The following is a 19,888-nucleotide window of genomic DNA, read 5'->3' on the forward strand; positions in this document are numbered from 1 at the left end:
TCACATATCACCACTAGAAAAAAAAAATCATTATATATTAGATTGATAGTAATTTTTTATAAAACCAAGTAAATTACTATAAACTTTTACTGTTACACAATCATCTTCATTTTGTTCAATTTTAATATTTTTATTTTTTAATTAAAATTAAAAAATGTTTATATTCCCTACTCCCTAATTTTAATATTTTTAACACTTTTCTTTTTGCTTTAATTCATAAAGTCAGACTGCATGTACATTTTAAAGTATGTAAATTTAAAGTATAAAGCAATATTGGTCTTTATTTGCACTTATTTAACCAAGAATGAGTTAAAATATCTTTTCACATGTTCACTGTTCACTGGCCATTTGTATGTCTCTTCATTTGAATCTCTTCATCTTTTGTTCATATTTCTATTAGGTGATCTTCTCATACAGATTTACAAAAGATTTGTGGACATTAAGGGAATTAATTTCTTGTCATGTGAATTATGCAGTTTCTTCCCTATTTGTCCATGTCTTTTCATTTGGTTACTAAGTTTTTTGTCATACAGATCTTTTTCATTTTTGTCTAGTAGTTTTGAAGAAACTAAAAATCTGGGTTTGGGGCATACTGGCAAAGATCCTTCCCATCCTAAGATTTTTTAAAAATAGCCATAAATCCAGAACTTTTCAGGTTTAAATTTTTATATTTAAATATTTGGTCCATCTGTGATGCTGGAACATAAGGAATAGCACAGAGGACAATAGGGGAAGGGAGGGAAAAATGAATGGGCAGAATCAGAGAGGGAGACAAATCATGAGAGACTCTAGACTCCAGGAAACAGAGGGTTACAGAAGGGAGGGAGTGGGGGAATGAAGTAACCGGGTGATGGGTATTAAGAAGGGCACGTGTTGTGATGAGCACTGGGTGTTATACACAACTAATGAATCGTTGAACACTACATCAAAATCTAATGATGTACTATATGTTGGCTAACTGAACATAATTAAATAAATAAATAAATAAATAAATAAATAAATAAATAAATAAATATTTGATCCAACTGTGATTTTTTTTTTCTATAAGGAATGGGATAGGAAATCTAGTTTATCATATTTCATGTGGTTCGCCTATTACTTTATTATTATTTTATCTACTGATTTGAAATGTTACCTTAACCATTAATCACTTGCCCTTAAGTACTGGGGTCTCTTTCTGGAATATTTATTCTGTAAATTTTTTTGTTCATCCATTTATTGTGCCAATGCCAAACTATTCTAATTATTGTAATATTGTATTTTAATATATGGTAAATTAAATTAGGTCCTCATAACTCTTCACTTTCAGAGTAGTATGGTTATTTTCACATTTATTTTATTTCAGGTAAACCTGGAATCATTTTGTCACATTGTATATCATTGTGTTACAATCCAAATAACTTAAACTTATATGTTAGTAAAGAAAAAACTGTCATCTTTAAAATGTTGTATTCCTATCTAAGAATAAAGTTTATCTGTCCATTTTTTCACATTTTTTTCTACTCATGTTTTAAAATGTTATTTGTTGAGATTCCAAATATTTCATATTTTGTTGATATTACAGATGGACAATTATTATTATTTCTCTGTTTGTTTGGGTTTTTTTGTACATGGAAAAGTTATGGATTCTCCTTTTTTTTTTTAAAGATTGATTTATTTACTTGAGGGAGAGTGAGCACAGGGAGGGGGAGAAAAAGAATCCTCAAATGGACTTCCCACTGAGATTGGAGCCCAACATGGAGCTCGATCCCAGGACCCTGAGATCATGACCTGAGCTGAAATCAAGAGTCGGACTCTTAACTGACTGAGCCACCCCGGTGCCTCTGGATTTTCCACTTTATTTTTTTAATAAGCCAGTCATCTTACTAAATTCTTCCATTGCTTCTAATAGTTTTTTGTTGATCCGGTTTGACGTTCCAGACCACATAATTATACAATTAGCAAAAAGAACTGAAAATATATAGTTTAGTCTGAAAGGAATCATCATTACACTGAGAAAACAGAAGCAATCAGAGTGTACTCCATCAAGTTTCCACCACAATATTGGTGTCCTGTCCCCTGGCAGCATCTGACTCAGGTAAGAGATTTCCCTGATACTGGAGTTCTGAGACCACACCCCGCCCTTGGGCCCTATCTTCTCCCTCCTATACATTTTTCATCAGCTTCTTTTTCATCAGTCTTTCTTCTACTGAGGTATTTCCATCCACATGTAGGCATGCCATTACTCTTCTGATCTTAAAATGTTTCTTAAAGCTATCATTTCTCTGCCCCTCTTCATAGGGAAACTCCTGAGTCACTCGTGCTCTCCTCTCCAACCTGTCCCCTCTCATCCTCACTTTCATTTTGGAGTGACTTGGGCTTCTCTACTCAACTAGAACAGCCACTGCCGAGGTCACCAAAGACCCACATGTCATGAGATCCAGTGGGCGGCTCCCAATCCTCATCTTGCCCCACTTACCTGCACGTAGCTTCCAGGAACCAAACTCTCTATCTTTCTCCCATCTCCCAGGTTTCTCTTTTTCGCTCTATTTTGTGGGCTCCTCCACATTTTCCAAACCCATAACACTGGAGCGTTCCAGCACTTGATTCCGGGACCTTGGTCTTCATCTGTCCTCAATCCTTTGGGATCTTATCAAGCCTCATGCCTTAAGGACAATCTAGAGGCTGATGACTCCAGTCTAGGTCTCTCCCCTGAATTCCAGCCACTAGGGGACACTGAATAGGCATCTCAAACTTCACCTGTCGGAAATTAAACTGTTGACCTAACTACTCTTTCTCCCCCAACATCTGTTCCTCAGGTAGTTTTCACCTTCACAATTATCCAGAATCTAGGAAGTTCTCATTACCTCAATCTCTATACTATGTCTTCTAACTAGTGTCTGAGCTTCTACTCTGGTTCCCTTTAGTGGATAAAGGCTGATCTTGTCACTCCTCTATTCCCAAATACTCCAGTGGCTTTTCATTTCCTCCAGGGTAAAAACCAAAGTGCATATGATGCCTAAAAGAGCCTTTGTACCATGTCCCCTGTTACCTGTGCCTGGCTTCATTTGACACCTCTCTCCCCTTGCTCACTCCACTCTAACCACAATGTTGAACAGACCAGGGAAGATCCCACCTGGGGGCCTCTGCACTTGCTTTCCCCTTTGTGTAGAACTTCTCCTTCATATCTGCATGGTTCACTCCTTCAAATGTGACCTTAGGGAGGCTTCCTTGGCCACCCTGTTTAGAACTGCAAATCCACCCAAACTGCCTTTCCCCATCTACCTGCCTTATGGTACTTCACCTATAGCTCTTATCATCTCCTAATTTAATATATAATAATGTGTTTTAATTTTATTTATTGTCTGTTTCCCCCAACCATAATCCTTTGAAGTCAGGAATATATAGATATAAACACAGACATATAGATACAAATATAGTTATTTTACATGCTCCTTCTCTCAGTCATATAAAATAGCAACTGACACATAGTTGCTTTTCAATAAATGTTCACTCAATTTTTGTGTAGGATAATAATAGCAATTTCTAATTTTTACAGATTAAAAGGAACAAAATTAAAATATTGGACAGTATCAGAATGAAAGGTGCAATGAGGAGAAGTCTGGGGGAAAATGTTCCAAGGTCCTTACATTGACCTAGAAGGAGATTAAGAAATAAACTTAGAATTTTTTAGGTATGAGTGGTAAAGAGTAGATATTGGGGAGAAAAAGCATTCAACCACTTAAAAATAAAGGTTAAAAGGGAGAAAAAAAAGAATAGAAAGAGGAGAACAAAAACAAAAAACAAAAAGTAAGATAACAGAAGTCTACAGAGATTAGTAATCCCAGTAAATTTAAATGGACTAACCCTGTCCTTTCAAAGTCAGAGATTTTCTGATTAGATAAATGTTTAAAACCAACAAAGTATAGCCAAATGATTTTTTAAGAAGCAAATATAAAACAAAAGGACACAGAAAGGGTGAAATCAAAGGAAAGTTAAAGGATACACCAGGCAAACATTAAGCCCCAAAAGCTCCATTGACCTAAAACAGAAATCACTATTTGGGAATGTTAAGGTCACTCTGTGAGAGTAAAAAGGTTCAATTCACCTAGAATATATGCCAATATAAGGTGTGAGCCCTAAGTGAAAAAGTCTGAGTATATCAGAAAAAAAGAATGTAGGAGAATAAAAGAAATATTAAAATGTTATAGAATATCTTAATCTATGGCCTATGTTTAAATACTTTTTAAAATAGTGTATTTGCTAAATGTGGGTCTTTCTTTTTTTTTTTTTTTTTCTACACCGCAGACTTCAGGTCTATGGATTCACACAGTCCTTACAAAACCTATTTGAAAATCAGTGCCCAAATCTGTGTGTGTGACACATATACCTGCATAAGCTTGTATCATTCCCCAACTCCTCCTTTAGGGATCCCAGGCATGGAAAAGGCCCTGGAACAAGGCACTAGGACTGAGCGGTGCTGCTGGCCTGCGGCGGGGCTGGAGCCCTCACCTGGATGTTGAGCTGTTTGTCATGCAGCGCTCTCTGCAGCTCCAGGAGGCTCCCCTTGAGGGTTCTCAGCTTCACCGCCAGCTGCTCGGCCTCCTCCTTGGTGTGCGCCTTGCCCTCCAGCAGCAGGTTTTCATTGTGCACGGAGAGTTCGGACAAGGCCACCACCTTCTGCTCTATTTCCACCAGCATGTTCTGGAGCAACAGAAATGACAATGAAATTCACACATCCAGCCGGACTCTACAAAGACCCTTTCTCATGTCAAAACCCAACACTTCCTCAGTTTTTCGCCAAAAGAATATGCCTTCATGTTTTTTTCCTACTTTTCTGACAGACCTGAAGAGTTATAAGATTTTTAGAAATTCCTTGAGCTTCCTAATTTTTCTCTAAGATTCGATATTATATAATGGAAACTATATTGGAAAGGCACACAGAAAGCATATTTCATATAGCCAACGGATAAGGAGAAAGGAGAAAAGACCATGCCTTTGCGTTATCCCATTATTACGACTGTTTTATCAATTTAGTGTTAGATTGCAAGCTTATGACTAATAAGAGTAAAGGTGTCATATGATCAACACTTTCTTGTCAATTTAAAGATGATTCTCTCTTTCAAGACATTGCTTTTTTTTTCAGATTGCTGCTCTTATTTCTTGACTTTAATTTTCTTTTTTTTTTTATATAATATATTTTTAACCTTACATTTCTAAAAGTTTTCCTAAGACTTTTACTTTCACTTTCTGTAACAACTCTCTAGGGCTGCCTTTTCTTCTCAAGTAGAGGCTAAATTTAGAGAAGGAGCAAACTAGTCTCCCTTCTACCAAGGTAAGACTTAAAACAAAACTAAAAGAGAACAAAACAAAAACTTCAAAGCTAAACAAATAGCAACCATTTTATTTTCTGCAGAAATCATTCTGCTTTTATATTCCTTAACTCTGAACTTTTTAAAATGTACTCTCAAATTTATATTCAATCAAGTAATTTATTAATGAGAAAAGATATTTTAAATTAGAAAAACTGTCATCAATTTGTAAGAATATATGTTGGAACCAAAAAACTAGAACAAAATAGAAGCGTGAAATGTTTAATGAAATGGGGATTAACAGATGATTTCCTGAAGATTATTTTTGAGAAACTAATATAAATCTGTGCCGGACAGACTTTTCCATTAGGCACAGTTGGCACAGTGCTGAGAGCTCATAATACTTTCAGAGTCCCAATAAAAATCTTAATTTTAATTTCTTCTAAAATCAGAAGAAAAAAACGAATACAATAATGAATATGTATTAATAAATCCACCCTGGATCTTATCAGTTTTTGTACCAAAGCAGTTATAAAATAAAAATATAATTTTTAGTATTTTTATAGAGGAGAAGCCCATAGAAGCAAAGTGCCCAGGGCCCCAAAAGTCATGATGAGACCCTAGTAATAGCCACAGTTCTAATTACATGACTGGCTTCAATACTACATTTGAATTGACTGAGGAACGGCTGTATACTTGTGTGATTCCATATGCTTCGAGTTTCTAAAAATGCTGTCAAAATACCATTTCAATACTTCATAAAAACCCTGAAATATATTATCTGAATTGAGGAATTTATGCATAGCTATAAAAATGGAGACATCCAAAAGGGAGAGGTGGGAGTAATGGTAAAACATAATTTTGGAATGCTCGTTAGTACATGTGCTAATTTTAAGCACTTAGCAGGGAATGTAAAAAACAGACATTTCTTTCCAGCAAGGAAAGTTTAGAAAAGATGATAAAAAGAACAGAAAACATTCACACGTGGTTCTCCATTCTCTACCATCCAGGCAGAGAATAACAATGCTTTGAATACACATAGATAAGTTGCCTAGAGAATTTAAAAATCCAAGTTATAATGATCAATATTACAATAAATCTCAAATCATAAAAGGAATGATCAAAATAGCATACTACATATTAAGAAAAAAGACAGTGTTCATTCATTAATGGTTTTGCATATTTCCTGATTCCAAATAGGAGACATATAAAGGCAGGCATACTGATACTTAACCCTGCGGATTAGGTTAAGTCTTTCTAGACACTCGCTAGTTTGTTAAATGAAAGAGCTTCTAGATATACTTCCCCCAGGTGTGAAGTCTATTATGTTGATAATCATTGAAATTCAGTGACTGGTACATGGGAGTTCATTATCTGTTCTCTACACTTACACACGTGTTCGAAATTTTCCATAATGAAGAGATAAAAAATATTACAATAAAAACCTTAATATCATTAGTCTTTACATTAATTCTGAGAGACATCACATCAGGTAATTTTCTGCTCCAAAAGACAACCTTCCATGTTCAGTCTTACTATAACTGACAGTTTTTCCAAGTTGTCCAAACAATGTATCAGAATTAGAACCGAAATTGCAACAGAGCACCTAGAGACACCTCCTGTTGTGTTTATCCACAGTCTGATTCACTGATACTAATTCTTTTCATTGGGTCTGTAGCTCTTACTAGCCACTAAATATAGATACCATAAGTGTTTTTGATATTTATGGCCTTTAAAAAATGTCCTTCAGGAGGCTGAAGATTTTCTAAAGAGTCGACACCCCTGGTCAATTTTTTCAAAAGACTAAGCACAATTTCGGGTATCATTTAAGCTTTCATAAGGTATTGTTCTTCTACTCTCTCTATAAAATATATGGATTGTGAAAAATTATGTATCCATACCAAGCCTTTTCCCTATTACATTTTCTGTAGTTAAACAACGTACTTTGTGATGTTGGCATATTCCTTCAAGACCATTTTTGTACCTGGCAGTCCACCAGCTGGGCCTCCATGTCCATAGGCTCCTTGGCTGTACCCAGGGCAGTGTCCAGAGTAGCCTTGGTGCTCAACAGCCAGTGATCCAGCTCGTCGGCTTCCCAGCGGTACCTCTGCAGAGCCTGTTCCTGTCTCTGTTCCTCGAGCTGGTCATTTAACTTCTCCTAATGAAGTAAGGAGAACGTAACAGAGATCACCCCGAGGTAGAGTCATTAGCATTCAACACAGTAGAACCAGGTTTTTTATTTTTTTTTAATTTTTTTTATTTTAATGTTTTTTTTATTATTTTATGTCAGTCACCATACAGTACATCCCTGGTTTCTGATGTAAAAGTAGAACCAGGTTTTTAGTCCTGGTCATGCATCAGAATCACCTGTGAAACTTAAAAAAAATAATAAAAATAATAAAAAAAATACCCATGGTTACGCCACATCCCGGAGCGATAAAGGGGAGTTTCTGGAAGTTGAGTCTCAAGATTAGTATTTTTTAAATGCTTCTCTGATGATTCTAATGTGAACCCAGAGTTTAAGCTTCTTACATAATATGCCTAAGGGGCTAGGCAGAGAATGTAAATAATGGAAACTGACCAAGGATTAGAACAAAACAATGCAGAAGATGGTAAACGGCAATCGATACTTTACCTCAGTGTTTGGGAAAGTGTAAGGAGTGGTGGGGACTGAGCACCACCATGCAGTTTCAGGCAGGTGAGTCCCTACAGGAAGGGAGGGCTCAGTGGTACGAGTCTCTTGAGTGAAGGCAGAAATTCAAATTTCGTCGTTACATCTCTGGGTTTTCTCAATGATGAAAGTAATTCATATTTTAAAAAAATCCAAGCCAATCACTTCATTTTAAAACTCCACAAGGATTTCATAGTGTGATTAGGGACAGTATTAATGAATTAAAAAATTAACTAAGTACTATAAATACCTTATTTTAAAAATTATTTCATTAATAATTTATTATTGTTATTTTTAAATTTCTGGGTTCACATTAGAATCATCAGAGAAGCTTGTTGAAAATAGAGATTAAATAAAATGACACATTGATTTTAAATGTCTCCCAAACAAAAAATATATGAATATATGATTTGACTAATCTTACAACAGGTAAAACTGGAAAGAGCCTACAAACAGTATGGCTGCATTCAACTGAATTACAGCATAACCAGCAGCTAAACAAATAATCCTATGTTCATAAAATAAGAAATGTATTGAGAGCAGATTATGTGCCAGAGAAGCTGCTTGACCCTGGAGATACCAGGAGAGAGATACTCTAAAAGTCCTGAAGACATCTCCAGTCAAATTAAATTAATAGGAGCAATGATAAGAACATCACATATGTTTAGGGCCAGGAATTATAAGAGAACAAAGAAAAAGCAAAATAACTTATTTTGTAACCCATGTTATTGTCCCCAAAATTTATCTATAAAATAATGTGAAAAGTAACGTGAGAACCAGAATTGCAAAACTGTTTTCATGAACTAATGTGCTCGAACTGGCTAAGGGTGACTAAGGATTGATTCTTCAGAGTATTAGTAATACTAGTCATAAAATGCTCTTATTTAAACAGAGCAAACCATTTTGCAAACCTTTTAAAATTATTCTTCACAAGGCTCATATCTACCAAGCTTTGCTTTCCACATTCTCAATTTTTCATGCTGAAATGAGTCAGAAAGTGGCGAAAAGACGCATTCATGACTACACACTGACTCAGGGCTCTATTCACGAGACCCTCCTTGAGACACGCACAAGACCAGCTTCTTCCGAGTGGGAAACTATACATGTAGACCACGTAAACAGCCGCATGCTTGTCAGCACAAGTCGGAGAGTGAATGTGGACGTGAGGGCACCTTCAGAGTTACTTGTTACCTCCAACAGCTGTCGCTTCCCTGAGGCCTTCATCTTGATGGTGGACATTCGCTCGGCTAAGACGGTGAGTGTGGACTGCAAGGCCAGCTGTTCGGCGGGGTCGGACTCGGGAGACGCGGACACCAGCTCCTCCGCAAGAGACGACTGGAGCTCGCTGATCTCATCTTGAAGCATGAGAATCTCGTCCATCAATGCCTGTGGAGAAGACTGTGGAATCACACTCCTGCATGTATTTTTTTGGACTGAGGAATCATGTCCCTGGCTGAGTCTCACATTGAGATTAGTGAAGGTACTTCACGGGCAAGCCATTTAAGCAGCAAACAGGGGTCCCACTAACCGAAGTTCCGAAATGGAAGTACCAGAATGAATGCCAGGACACTTCCAACTTCAAAACCATTTGTGTCCCTAACGTACATGAATTTGAACAAGTTAATTAATCCTTCTGACTTTCAGTTAGGCTCTTCTGCACTCCAAGAGGAGGGGGCATGCTCAGTCTGAGTCTACGATTCTATACTGAAAACAGAATTCACTGCTTTCTTCCTCAACATGATTTTTTCCACTCCAAATTTCCCCATCTGACCCAATACTGCACTTTAACCCAAAGCTCACATGACACAAGACTAGGGAGATCTGTCACCTGTTTCTATGTCATCACCCTCTCCTCATTGTCTCTTGTCCGTTCCTGAGGCTTTCTGACGCTAAACGCTCACAGGGCCATATCCCTTACCCAGACATCTCTCCTAAATTATAGGGTTTGTATTCAACATACACATTTCCCAGGTATCTCCAGTGTGATACATACAAAGCCTGCTTCCTCCTCCATCTTCCACATCTCAATAAAAGGTAACACTCTCATTCTTCAAGCTCAGAACCTAGGGGTCACCCTTCACACCACCTCTCCTTCACTCACCACATGGAATCCAACACCAATTCCTCCACGAGGTATCCTGTAGGTCTCCTCTGCCCCACCCCAAGTCAGAGCCAGCTCTCCTACTGAATTGCTCTCATGGTCTACTGGTCGGCTTTCCTGCTTACAGGCTTACGTGGCCTCTCCTGTCCACTCTGCACAAGCAACCCAAGCGAGCTTTTAAAAAGGTAATCAGATCCTCTCACTCCCCTGCTTTAAATACTTAGTGGCTTATTGCCTGTAAAATAAGAACTAGACTCCTTCCCCTACTTGTGTGTCTCACCACTTCTTGCCCTGGTACCATCCATACTTCCTTCCTGCTTGCAACATTCCCGCCTTCTGCACTCACTCTAGGACCTCCAGCTCTTTCAGGCAAATAGCACACTGATTTCTTTATTCATATCCATCACAATTATATACGTGGTTTTTATGTCTCAGGTTTTGGTGTGTTATGACTTGCTCTTTGACCGATCTTGACAGGAGAAATTCTTATTTAGACATACACTTGAATGGTGTGTTAGAAAAAAACAGGTCCTATCACATGAGGGGCCACCAGGACTTCAAATAGAGAAACACAGGCTTCATATTTACTAATATTTCATAGTTTCTAATGTACCCATACTTGCATAGTTCACAGCTCTGCCCCAGGCTTCAGGCTAAGCCCAGTGCCTCCTCAGAGTGGGCTCTCAACAAATATTAAAAAAACAGAACAACAACAAAACCTTCTCTTCTCCTAAGACCAAGTGTCATCATACTCAATTGATTTTTAAAATATTTATATTGAAGTTATTCTATACATCTAGGTAAGTGCACAGACTCTAATTGTATAAGTCCAGAAATTTTCACAAACTGCATATACCCATGTCCTGCCACTCAGATCAAGAAATGGAACATTCCGAGGGCTCTACAAGCCCTTTTGACCTCCTCCCTGTTACAAGCTCCCTCCTTCGCAAGGATCACCACAGTGTTACCTTGTAAACATCACAGATTACGTCTGCCTGTTTTTGAGCTTTAGAAAACTGCAATCATTCCTGAGGTACTGTTCTGTGTCTGGCTTCTCTCCCTCCCTGTCATGATTACGAAAGTTGCTCATGTTCATGTGGAAAGAGCTGGTCATTTTCATCGCTGTATGGTACTCCACTGTCACCTGGTTTGTGGATCTTTTCCAGTTAAGCCTTTCTAGTGGGTTCATAGTAGTATCTCATTGTAGTTTTAATTTGTCCCTCATGACGAATAAGGTTGAACACTTTTTTCCAATACTTGTTGGCCATCTGGATATCCTCTTTTGTGACTGTGCCTGCTAAAAATCCTTTGTCCACCGGAGTCTTTCCTTTTCTTACTGATGTGTAAAGTTGTTCCTATATTTTAGATAGGAGTGCCTGTGTTCCTTTTGGCTTTGTGTATTGCAAATGTCTGCTCCCACTTTGTGACACGGTTGTCCCTTAATGGGAATGACTTCCCTCCTGCTGCCTTTTGATAAAATGAAGTTCTTAATTTTATTATAGTCTAATACATCAGCATTTTCCTTCACTGGGAAAGTTAGGGTTAGGTTTTGGTGTTCTATTTAAGAGATCTTTGCCTACCCAAGCTCATGAATGTATTTCCCCATGTCATTTTCTAAAAAATGGTATTCAAAGTGTGGCCCATGAAACAATATCCATCTGCAAAATACTTGTTACCAATTCATGACAAGATTGAGATATTGTAGGTGTCAAGAAACCTTTAAAGCCACTTGACCTTGACATGTCCAAGCAGTATCTTATTTTATTTTTGCTAAAACATTGGTCTGATGGGTCAGAAATTTCAAAAATTAAGTACTACAGATAGTTTGAGAAGCTCTGTTTCAAAACTTCTTTTTTTTAACCTTCACATTTAGATCTCCAATACACCCAAACTTAATTTTTGTGTTCAGGGTAGGCAGGGGTCAAAATTATTATTTTTTTCATATGATATCCAATTGACCCTGCATGACTTATTAAAAATACTATTTTTCATCCATTGTTTTGCAGTATAATATTTGACATAAACCAAGTGTCTTTGTAGGTGTCCGTGTGCTTATAGCTTCTAATTCTGTTCCACTGATCCAGTTGGGCTATCTGTGCCAATACCACACTGTCATAATTACTATTGCTTTGTAAGTCTCACTCTCTGGTAGGATACATCCTTCAAACTTATTCAAGGTTGTCTTAGCTATTTTTGATCCTTTTCGTGTTCAATATATGTTTTTTATACATTTGCAAAATATTTTATTTTATTTTATTTTTAAAAAAAAGATTTTATTTATTTGAGAGAGAGAGCAAGTGAGAGTGAGCGGGAGAGCCAGAGGGAGAAGCAGACTTCCTGCTCAGCAGGGAGTCCAACACGAGGCTGATCCCAGAACCCCAGGTCCGAGACCTGAGCCAAAGGTAGCCGCTTAACCAACTGACCCACCCAGGTGCCCCTTGCAAAATCTTTTAGAATTAGCTTGTCAATCTCCACCAAAGAACCTGCTGGAATATTTTTATGAGATTGTATTGAATTTAAAGACTCACCTTGTTCGTTATACATTCAAAATGTTTTTTCTCCAGTAAATTATTTTCCACTAATTCATAACCATTTTTTTATTATTGCCAAATACATAAAATTCATTTTATTTGGTCCCTTTTAAAGGCTTCTCCATAACTATACTGACCCCATTATGTCTTTTATTTTTGCAGTGATCCTCTGTACGAGCAAGGAGAGCCCCTCACTATCTTATACCATGTTCACTCCCATTCTCTACTCTGTGCCTTTCTTCACACGTGTTTATATTTAGAGTGCTTCCTACCCACTCTTGTTGCCACTACAAATTTTTAAATCTGTGCTTCTCAAAAGACCTGATAGTTTCCTTTTATCTACTTCCCATCACTGTAACCCACAATCCCATTGCTGTTTTTGTACAATGTGTTGGTAATTCACTCCACCCCTAAAGCACATTTTTTAATCATATATTATGAGAAAGTTTGTTTTTTTTTCAGCTGTGCACACAGTAGGTGCTTAACACATCTAGTTGACTTAATTCTAACTCATGATAGGTACAACAGGTATCTGAATCATGAAGCAACCAGGAAGAAAAAAAGCCGCCTCCTTGAATCTCAGTGGAGTTGACCAAGACAGTGTATAGTGAAGTCACCAGCTTCTCTTTCGCTCACAATGTTCTAAAACAGCTCTCTGAATGTTCTGTAGTAAGGAATAAGGGATTTAGGAATCCTGGAACTGTTGGTTTTTATCCTCTTAGGATCAAGCCTCCCTATTCATGCTTCAGTTTACTCTCACGGGAGAGTTGATGTTTTTGGAAGGTAGCTATAGTTTTAAACTTTGAGATCCAGCACCCAAGCTTACTGGAGATGGGATTTTCTTCCGAGGTGAAATGTTTTGAAATCATATGGAGGGGGTGGTTGAATGACACTTAATACTTGTGAAAGTATTAAATGCCACTGATTGTATACTTTAAAGTGGTTAATTTTATATAACTTGAGTATTTAAACAAAAAGATCCAGCACTCAAATATGTCTTCACCCCCATAACTCTGTCTCAGCTGGTGGCCAGCTGTTCGCTTACAACATCCGACTTAAAACTAAGAGAAGGAGAAGAAACGCACATCTTTGGGTTTCTTACTTGTTTTTACGAGGAGGATATGTGCATGACACTTCTGTGGTTTAGAGAAGTACCTTGGGCTTCTCTAAGACGACTCACTCTGGGGAGAACATAAAGTTCATGTTTGGTTTAACACCAAAGGTAAATGTGAACTTTATTGTGACTTTCAGAACCATCAACATCAACAGAGCTCGCTTCAAACTTTGAGTTGTCATATATATTGAAAAAACAAAAACAAAAACAAAATTACCTCAAAGCTCTGCTTACTACCCATCACTGAGCTTAATGTGGCAAAGACAACACATACCCACAAAGCATGAACTGCTCATGACCATGAAGGTCCCTATCACAGAGGGCTTATCACTTAGAACAGCCACAGGTCAGCTTATGAACATTGATGGATCAATGTCTTAGAAATAGATCTACCATACAATTTGGAGAAGATAACAGCAAAGACACAGCACTCCACCCAAATTCAGTAGATTTAGACAAATGTATAGAGGAAAAATGTAGGAATCAGGATAGCTCTTTAAAGAAACATTAATACTTCCAAGAGAGTGTTGGGAAAGAAATAACAATTTAAGTGTTTCTATTAATTTTTAGAAAATATAAAAAGCATACTGGACTTCCTCACCCACATTCAGCTGGAACTTAGAAATAATAATTCTACAACAGTTCTTGAAATTTTTAAAATACCATTCCAGAAGCTAAGAACCAGTTTAGACTCTGTGATACCATTAGCTTTTCACGTGGGCAGCTCTGTCCCAGAATTTGTAGAACATAGGTACAGATGGCAAAAGTAGGTCAGATGGAAAATTTCAGATTTGTGACCATATGAAAAATAATACATTATTTATATTTTCTTTGCCTCTCATTAGAGCAATAATATAATTATTTCAAATGATGGGTAATCATCACGGAATTAGCTACATCTCCTCACTGCTAGAATTGTTTGCATTACCACTTCCAATTTAGAAAGAGACAGAAAGTCAAGTGGTGGGCCTTAATCACAAGAAAAGTCACAGATTCATTTCTAATATTTAATACTTAGCATTAGCGTGCAATTTTGAGTTTTTTCTATTAAATTCCTTGAACAAAATAATAATTATGTTCTACATTGTTCATGCATGTTTTCTTTTTTTATTTTTTTGACATTAAATGTGAATATTTTATTTTATTTTATTTTTTTATTATATTATGTTAGTTCGTGCATGTTTTCACACCAATGCCAGCGAGGCAGGGGGTGGTAGGTGTGATTGGGAGCTAATTTGCATTTTCCAGTTAGGAACTCTGGAATGTCAGGGCAGACTACCAGGCTTCTGTTCTCATGCAGTTCTTAAATCTTGGGGGGACCCAGTGAAGGGTCTTGACGAGCTGTGGTCAGTCCCCTGGGACACTAGAAAGATGAGCCTTGAACAAAGGCAGAGATGACCCTGAGAGTAGAAAGAATCAAACTATGTAAACCCTCCCCAGAACCCCTGCTCCTGATACTCTGAGCCTGTGATGTTCCAATTCACTCTAATGTGGCCTTTGGATAATTTATGTCAAATTCCTTTTGAATGTTTAGAGGAAACTGTCATCAAATGGAGGTGAGTTGTCTTCCCCCTCCAGGCACAGTGACCCAGGGGGCAGGGGGGCAGGGGAGCAGACAGAACCCCAGGGAGCACACTGCTGCGACACAGACAACACCTCGGATGACAATGGTGGCAGCCAACAGGATGAAAACTGGAGCATCCATTAAAGAGGACGGTGGTACTTGGAAGACACCTGCATTGTAATCACCACCCAAGTCCCTGATTGTCCTCATGTTTGGTTTGGTCCACCTAAACAAAGACTGACTTTAGTTTTCTACTTTTGCCAACACCCTCCCCAAACCAGACTGACTATGGATGACTTTGGGACAGCAGAAAGCCCCACAGAAGGCAGTTTTACCAAAACAGGGCCTAAAAATGGGTTCTATATACTTTGGTCTCTATCTTAAGAAGTTACAAGAGTGTCAAAAACCTGAAACCACCATTTCTCAATCTGTTGTCTCTAGATGAAATGTTCTCGTTTTTGTGTTACACTGTAAGGTCCTATACTATAAAAGAATGAAATTTTATCTTAGACCATACATATGAACAACCAATATATTCCAAGGTTATCCTGGGTTCCGAAAACAAAGTACAGAGTTTCACTCTTAAAGCTGATAAATGTCCCAGTACTTGACAGATACACATATCATATCATGCTTTCATAGCACTTAATTTGCATCTAAAAATACCTTTCTTTTCCTCTGCCTTTTATGGGGTCGTCACGGGCTCCTTCTTTCTGCTTGGGGTCAGGTAGTATTTCCCCCTCTCAGTGTGACCGCATATTTAGGTGAACACCTCAGTACCCTTGGCTCCCAGTTATACCTGATTGTGCATTAATAGCACACTTGATCATATGGCTAAAGCATTAACTAGATTTTAATATATGCACTTTCTTAGCATGCATTTTAAATTGCTGCATTTTTAACACCTTTCTGAGTTAGGTTAGTGTAACCATCTCTGTTTCTCCATCAAGCTAAAGCTTTACCTTGTTTATATAACTTTTCAAAAATTGATTCAAGTCAGGGACAACTCTAAGAGCATAACTTTGAATCCCTATTCTTCAACTGCTTCCTTGTCCACTTAAGCCTGAGAACTATTTTCTAGTGATAATGGGAAGCTGCTAGGCGCACACTGGCTAAATTTCTTCAAAACAACAATAACCGGAGAAGGGGACGTGGGGTATACTTTATTCCTACAACAACAACAAAATAATGTGGCAACAAAATAATGTGGCAACTACTGAGGAAATGCACTCCGCATGATAAAAGTAAAGAAGCAACACCAATGCATGCAGCTTTCTTTAATTAAGTTCAAGGTCTGAATTTCTATCTTCCCCTCTTAGATCCCTCCCTGAAGCAGTGGTGGAAACAATCAGCATTTGGAATTTTGTTTACTCTGTAAGAACTGAAATAATAATAATAATAATAATAATAATAATAATAATAATAATGTCAGTCTGTTCTCCCCAAACACACACTTGGCCAGCTGATCAGTCAGTCACAAGAGTGTACCTACTTAATCATGCAGGAAACTGAAGTCATTGCTATTTTTACCTGATGTTCAGCCATCTGGCTTTCTGGACTCCTGCCGTGCTCCAGGCTCTCGCTGAGTTTCATCTCGATGGCCTCCATCTTCGTGGAGATGGACTGGAGGGAGTCCTGGTACTTCTGCTGACGCTCCAAAGCTTCATAGAGAGTACGCTGCTTTTCACTGATCTGGAGAAGAACAGGATATTACTAAATGTTTCCTAGCCCCTTATCTTCTAGATTATGACATTTCTTTCCTCATATGACATTCTTACCTCTGTGGCCCAACAGGGGGTATTCAACGGCATACGGAGTGTGTAAGCTCTCTGCATGTGTTGCATAAGACAACCGCGAAGGTAATCCGTGTCTAGTCGACTTAACCCAGTCGTTTCAGAGACTTACCACATTCTTTAAGGTTTCCCAAGAACGCTGCAAATCATCCAGTTTAGCAGTAGCAGATGGCTCTAGTCCTGGTTCGTAGAACTCCTGAGGTGGCAACGTGCTGGGGTGGATCCTCGCGGCCTCGGTCTGCAACCTCTCGGGAGATAGCGCTTGGTAATAAGCAATGTCCTGTGGGTACAGAGCCCGGTGTTGGATTCAAGAGGAAGACAAAGTTAATATGCTCTGGGGACGGTCTGTCATGTAGAAGAAAGGTTCAGGACTCACCTCCGTCCCAGGGGGCTATAAACTATAGAAGTTAGTATAATTCTTGTGACGAGAAGAATTTAAAGATCTTATCAAAGTACATTATAGTTGCTTTTGAATTTTGGCTTCTATTTAAAAATGAACAAATTCACCAGTATGTCAAGTTGCCAAAACTCATTCTTAGTTTATTCTTGGTAAAACGGAAATACAAAGGATTTGAGTAGTGCACATGTTTGAAGCTTGATTAACTAGTAGGGCAAAAAAGGAGAATCTAAATTATCTATTTCCTGAAATGTTGTTTAATGTATTGATTAAAATTTGCATGATTTTAAAAAGTACTTGATTTATTATTTTTTAAAATTTATTTATTTTTATTTAAATTCATCATATAAGACTGATGAATCACTGAACTCTACCTCTGACAACAATAATACATGTTAATTGAATTTAAAAAAGTACTTGATTTAAACAAAATTAAATCTGTAAGTCATTTTTAAGATATAGGCAGATCTTCTGTATTTGTGAGTTCATCATTCATAGAAATTAATTAAACTATTTTAATATTAAATAAAGGAAAATGTAATGGCTTGGAAGTTAAAACTACTCTAAGAAACAAATAATATAAGCGATTCCTTCTTTTTTTTTTTTTTTAAAGATTTTATTTATTTATTCGACAGAGATAGAGACAGCCAGCGAGAGAGGGAACACAAGCAGGGGGAGTGGGAGAGGAAGAAGCAGGCTCATAGCAGAAGAGCCTGATGTGGGGCTCGACCCCGGATCGCCGGGATCACGCCCTGAGCCGAAGGCAGACGCATAACCGCTGTGCCACCCAGGCGCCCCTAAGGGATTCCTTCTAATCAGTTCTTGGAAGTACACTAGAAATAAAGTGATTGATGAAAAACAAAACTTTTGAATTTTTTATTAGTTTCTTGGGTTATAAGTAACATTACATATTTTATAGTATTCATAATGGAATCTACTATATCAAGACATGTAATTCATGTGTTTTCAATTGTTTCTCTGCTTATTTAGGCATATTAATAGGAATTGAATTGGGGAGTAATGTTTATATTCTGGGAATTTCTATTATAAAGTTCACTACTTTTAAAATTATACTGTTGAAGATAATTATGTATATGAATTTAAATACCTGAGCCTTATGGATAATAATGTCTTGGTTAAAAGTCTTGAAGGTCCCAGCCACTGGGGAAACCAAAGTAATAGCAGGAAGGGCCTGGCGTTTGGTGGTCTGTACAAGGACAGAAGCAGGATTGTGTTGTAGGAGTTCAGACAGGAGTCTGACACCTGAGAAGTCAGAACAACTGAGATTCCAGTAGAAATTCTCCTCCTACGTAGCTCTATAATTGGAGAAAGTCACTCACGTCTTATGCATTGGTTCCCACATCTGTATAGCACTGGGGACTTCTGAGGATTCAATGCAGCCATATGTTGAGTGGTCATGAGACGTTCTACCGATTTTGTTGTTGTTGTTGTTGTTGTTGTTGAGACTTCTGGGTAAGTCCCTAACCTTAACTGATGACACTGGAATGTGGAGACTGGTTCCTGTTCATTCGTCATCCTGTCACCATCCTGAATAGACTACCTTGCTATTCTCCAGTCTCTGCTCAGCTCATACCCGTTCATGCTCCCCTACTTTCGCCCCACTTCAGTCCTCCACACCCTTGAACCTGACAGCCTGTCATCACTGAATTGTTAATCCCACGTGCACTTCCAGCTATGTCTAAAGTTACTTAAACCCTTCTCTTGCCAACGTCTTTGCTTCCTTCTCCCCTTAAACTCTGCTTTACCCACCTGGAAAATCCCAAGCAGGACTTGATCCAATTTCACTTTCCAGAGTGCATGTGGGTGCATGCCCACACGCACACACACTCCACACACAGGCACAGACACACAGCCGAAACCACTGAGGAGATACTCCCGAAACTTCTCAGATTTCCAAAAATCTGTCTATTCTCAGACTTGCCTTTAGCTTACGCTTGCCAGTTTCCTTGGTTAAGGATAACCCTCCCACCTACTCCCAGAATCCCATCCGCCTTCGCTTTTTCAAGGACCTTGGTCCATTAATACCCTCCTCCTCTCCCTCTCTATTGACTTCCTCCCCCAGCCTATAAATAGAGTCAAATCTTTTCAGTCTAAAAACATCCCTTTTTTTGGCATTTTTCTCATAGGATATCACATAATAGAAAAGTCCACGAATCACAACATGATGTGTCATCACACGTGAACACACAGTCACGATCACCCTTTCTTCCTTTTCTCCCTTTCACTTGTAATCCAGCTTCTGCAAATAGTAGTTTACATTTGATAATGTTCACTTCCTCACCCTCAATCCACTTCTAAATACCCAGTTAAGCTTCGACCCTAATGACTCTTGTACTATGAAACAAAATGATTGTGTTCAGCCCTTCCTCTGCCTGACCTTTCAGATGCATTCAACACCTCCGCCT

General features: G+C 38.1%; 1 protein-coding gene across 12 annotated transcripts in view; it reads right to left on the reverse strand.

Moving 5' to 3' along the window:
* Window positions 1-19,888, reverse strand: part of SYNE1 (spectrin repeat containing nuclear envelope protein 1) — a 443,290-nt gene that overhangs the window by 130,641 nt on the left and 292,761 nt on the right. For all 12 annotated transcript variants that reach the window (XM_045805371.2, XM_045805374.2, XM_045805377.2 and 9 more), the window contains 5 exons: window positions 17,178-17,345; window positions 16,803-16,964; window positions 9,154-9,348; window positions 7,276-7,449; window positions 4,492-4,683 (listed from right to left, as the gene is read on the reverse strand). In XM_045805371.2, coding sequence (XP_045661327.2) covers window positions 4,492-4,683; window positions 7,276-7,449; window positions 9,154-9,348; window positions 16,803-16,964; window positions 17,178-17,345 — 891 coding nt within the window. The remainder of the gene's footprint in view (window positions 1-4,491; window positions 4,684-7,275; window positions 7,450-9,153; window positions 9,349-16,802; window positions 16,965-17,177; window positions 17,346-19,888) is intronic.

The sequence above is a fragment of the Ursus americanus genome, chromosome 11 (assembly GCF_024610735.1).
Source record: "Ursus americanus isolate L20-20 chromosome 11, mUrsAme1.1.p, whole genome shotgun sequence".
NCBI lineage: Eukaryota > Metazoa > Chordata > Mammalia > Carnivora > Ursidae > Ursus > Ursus americanus.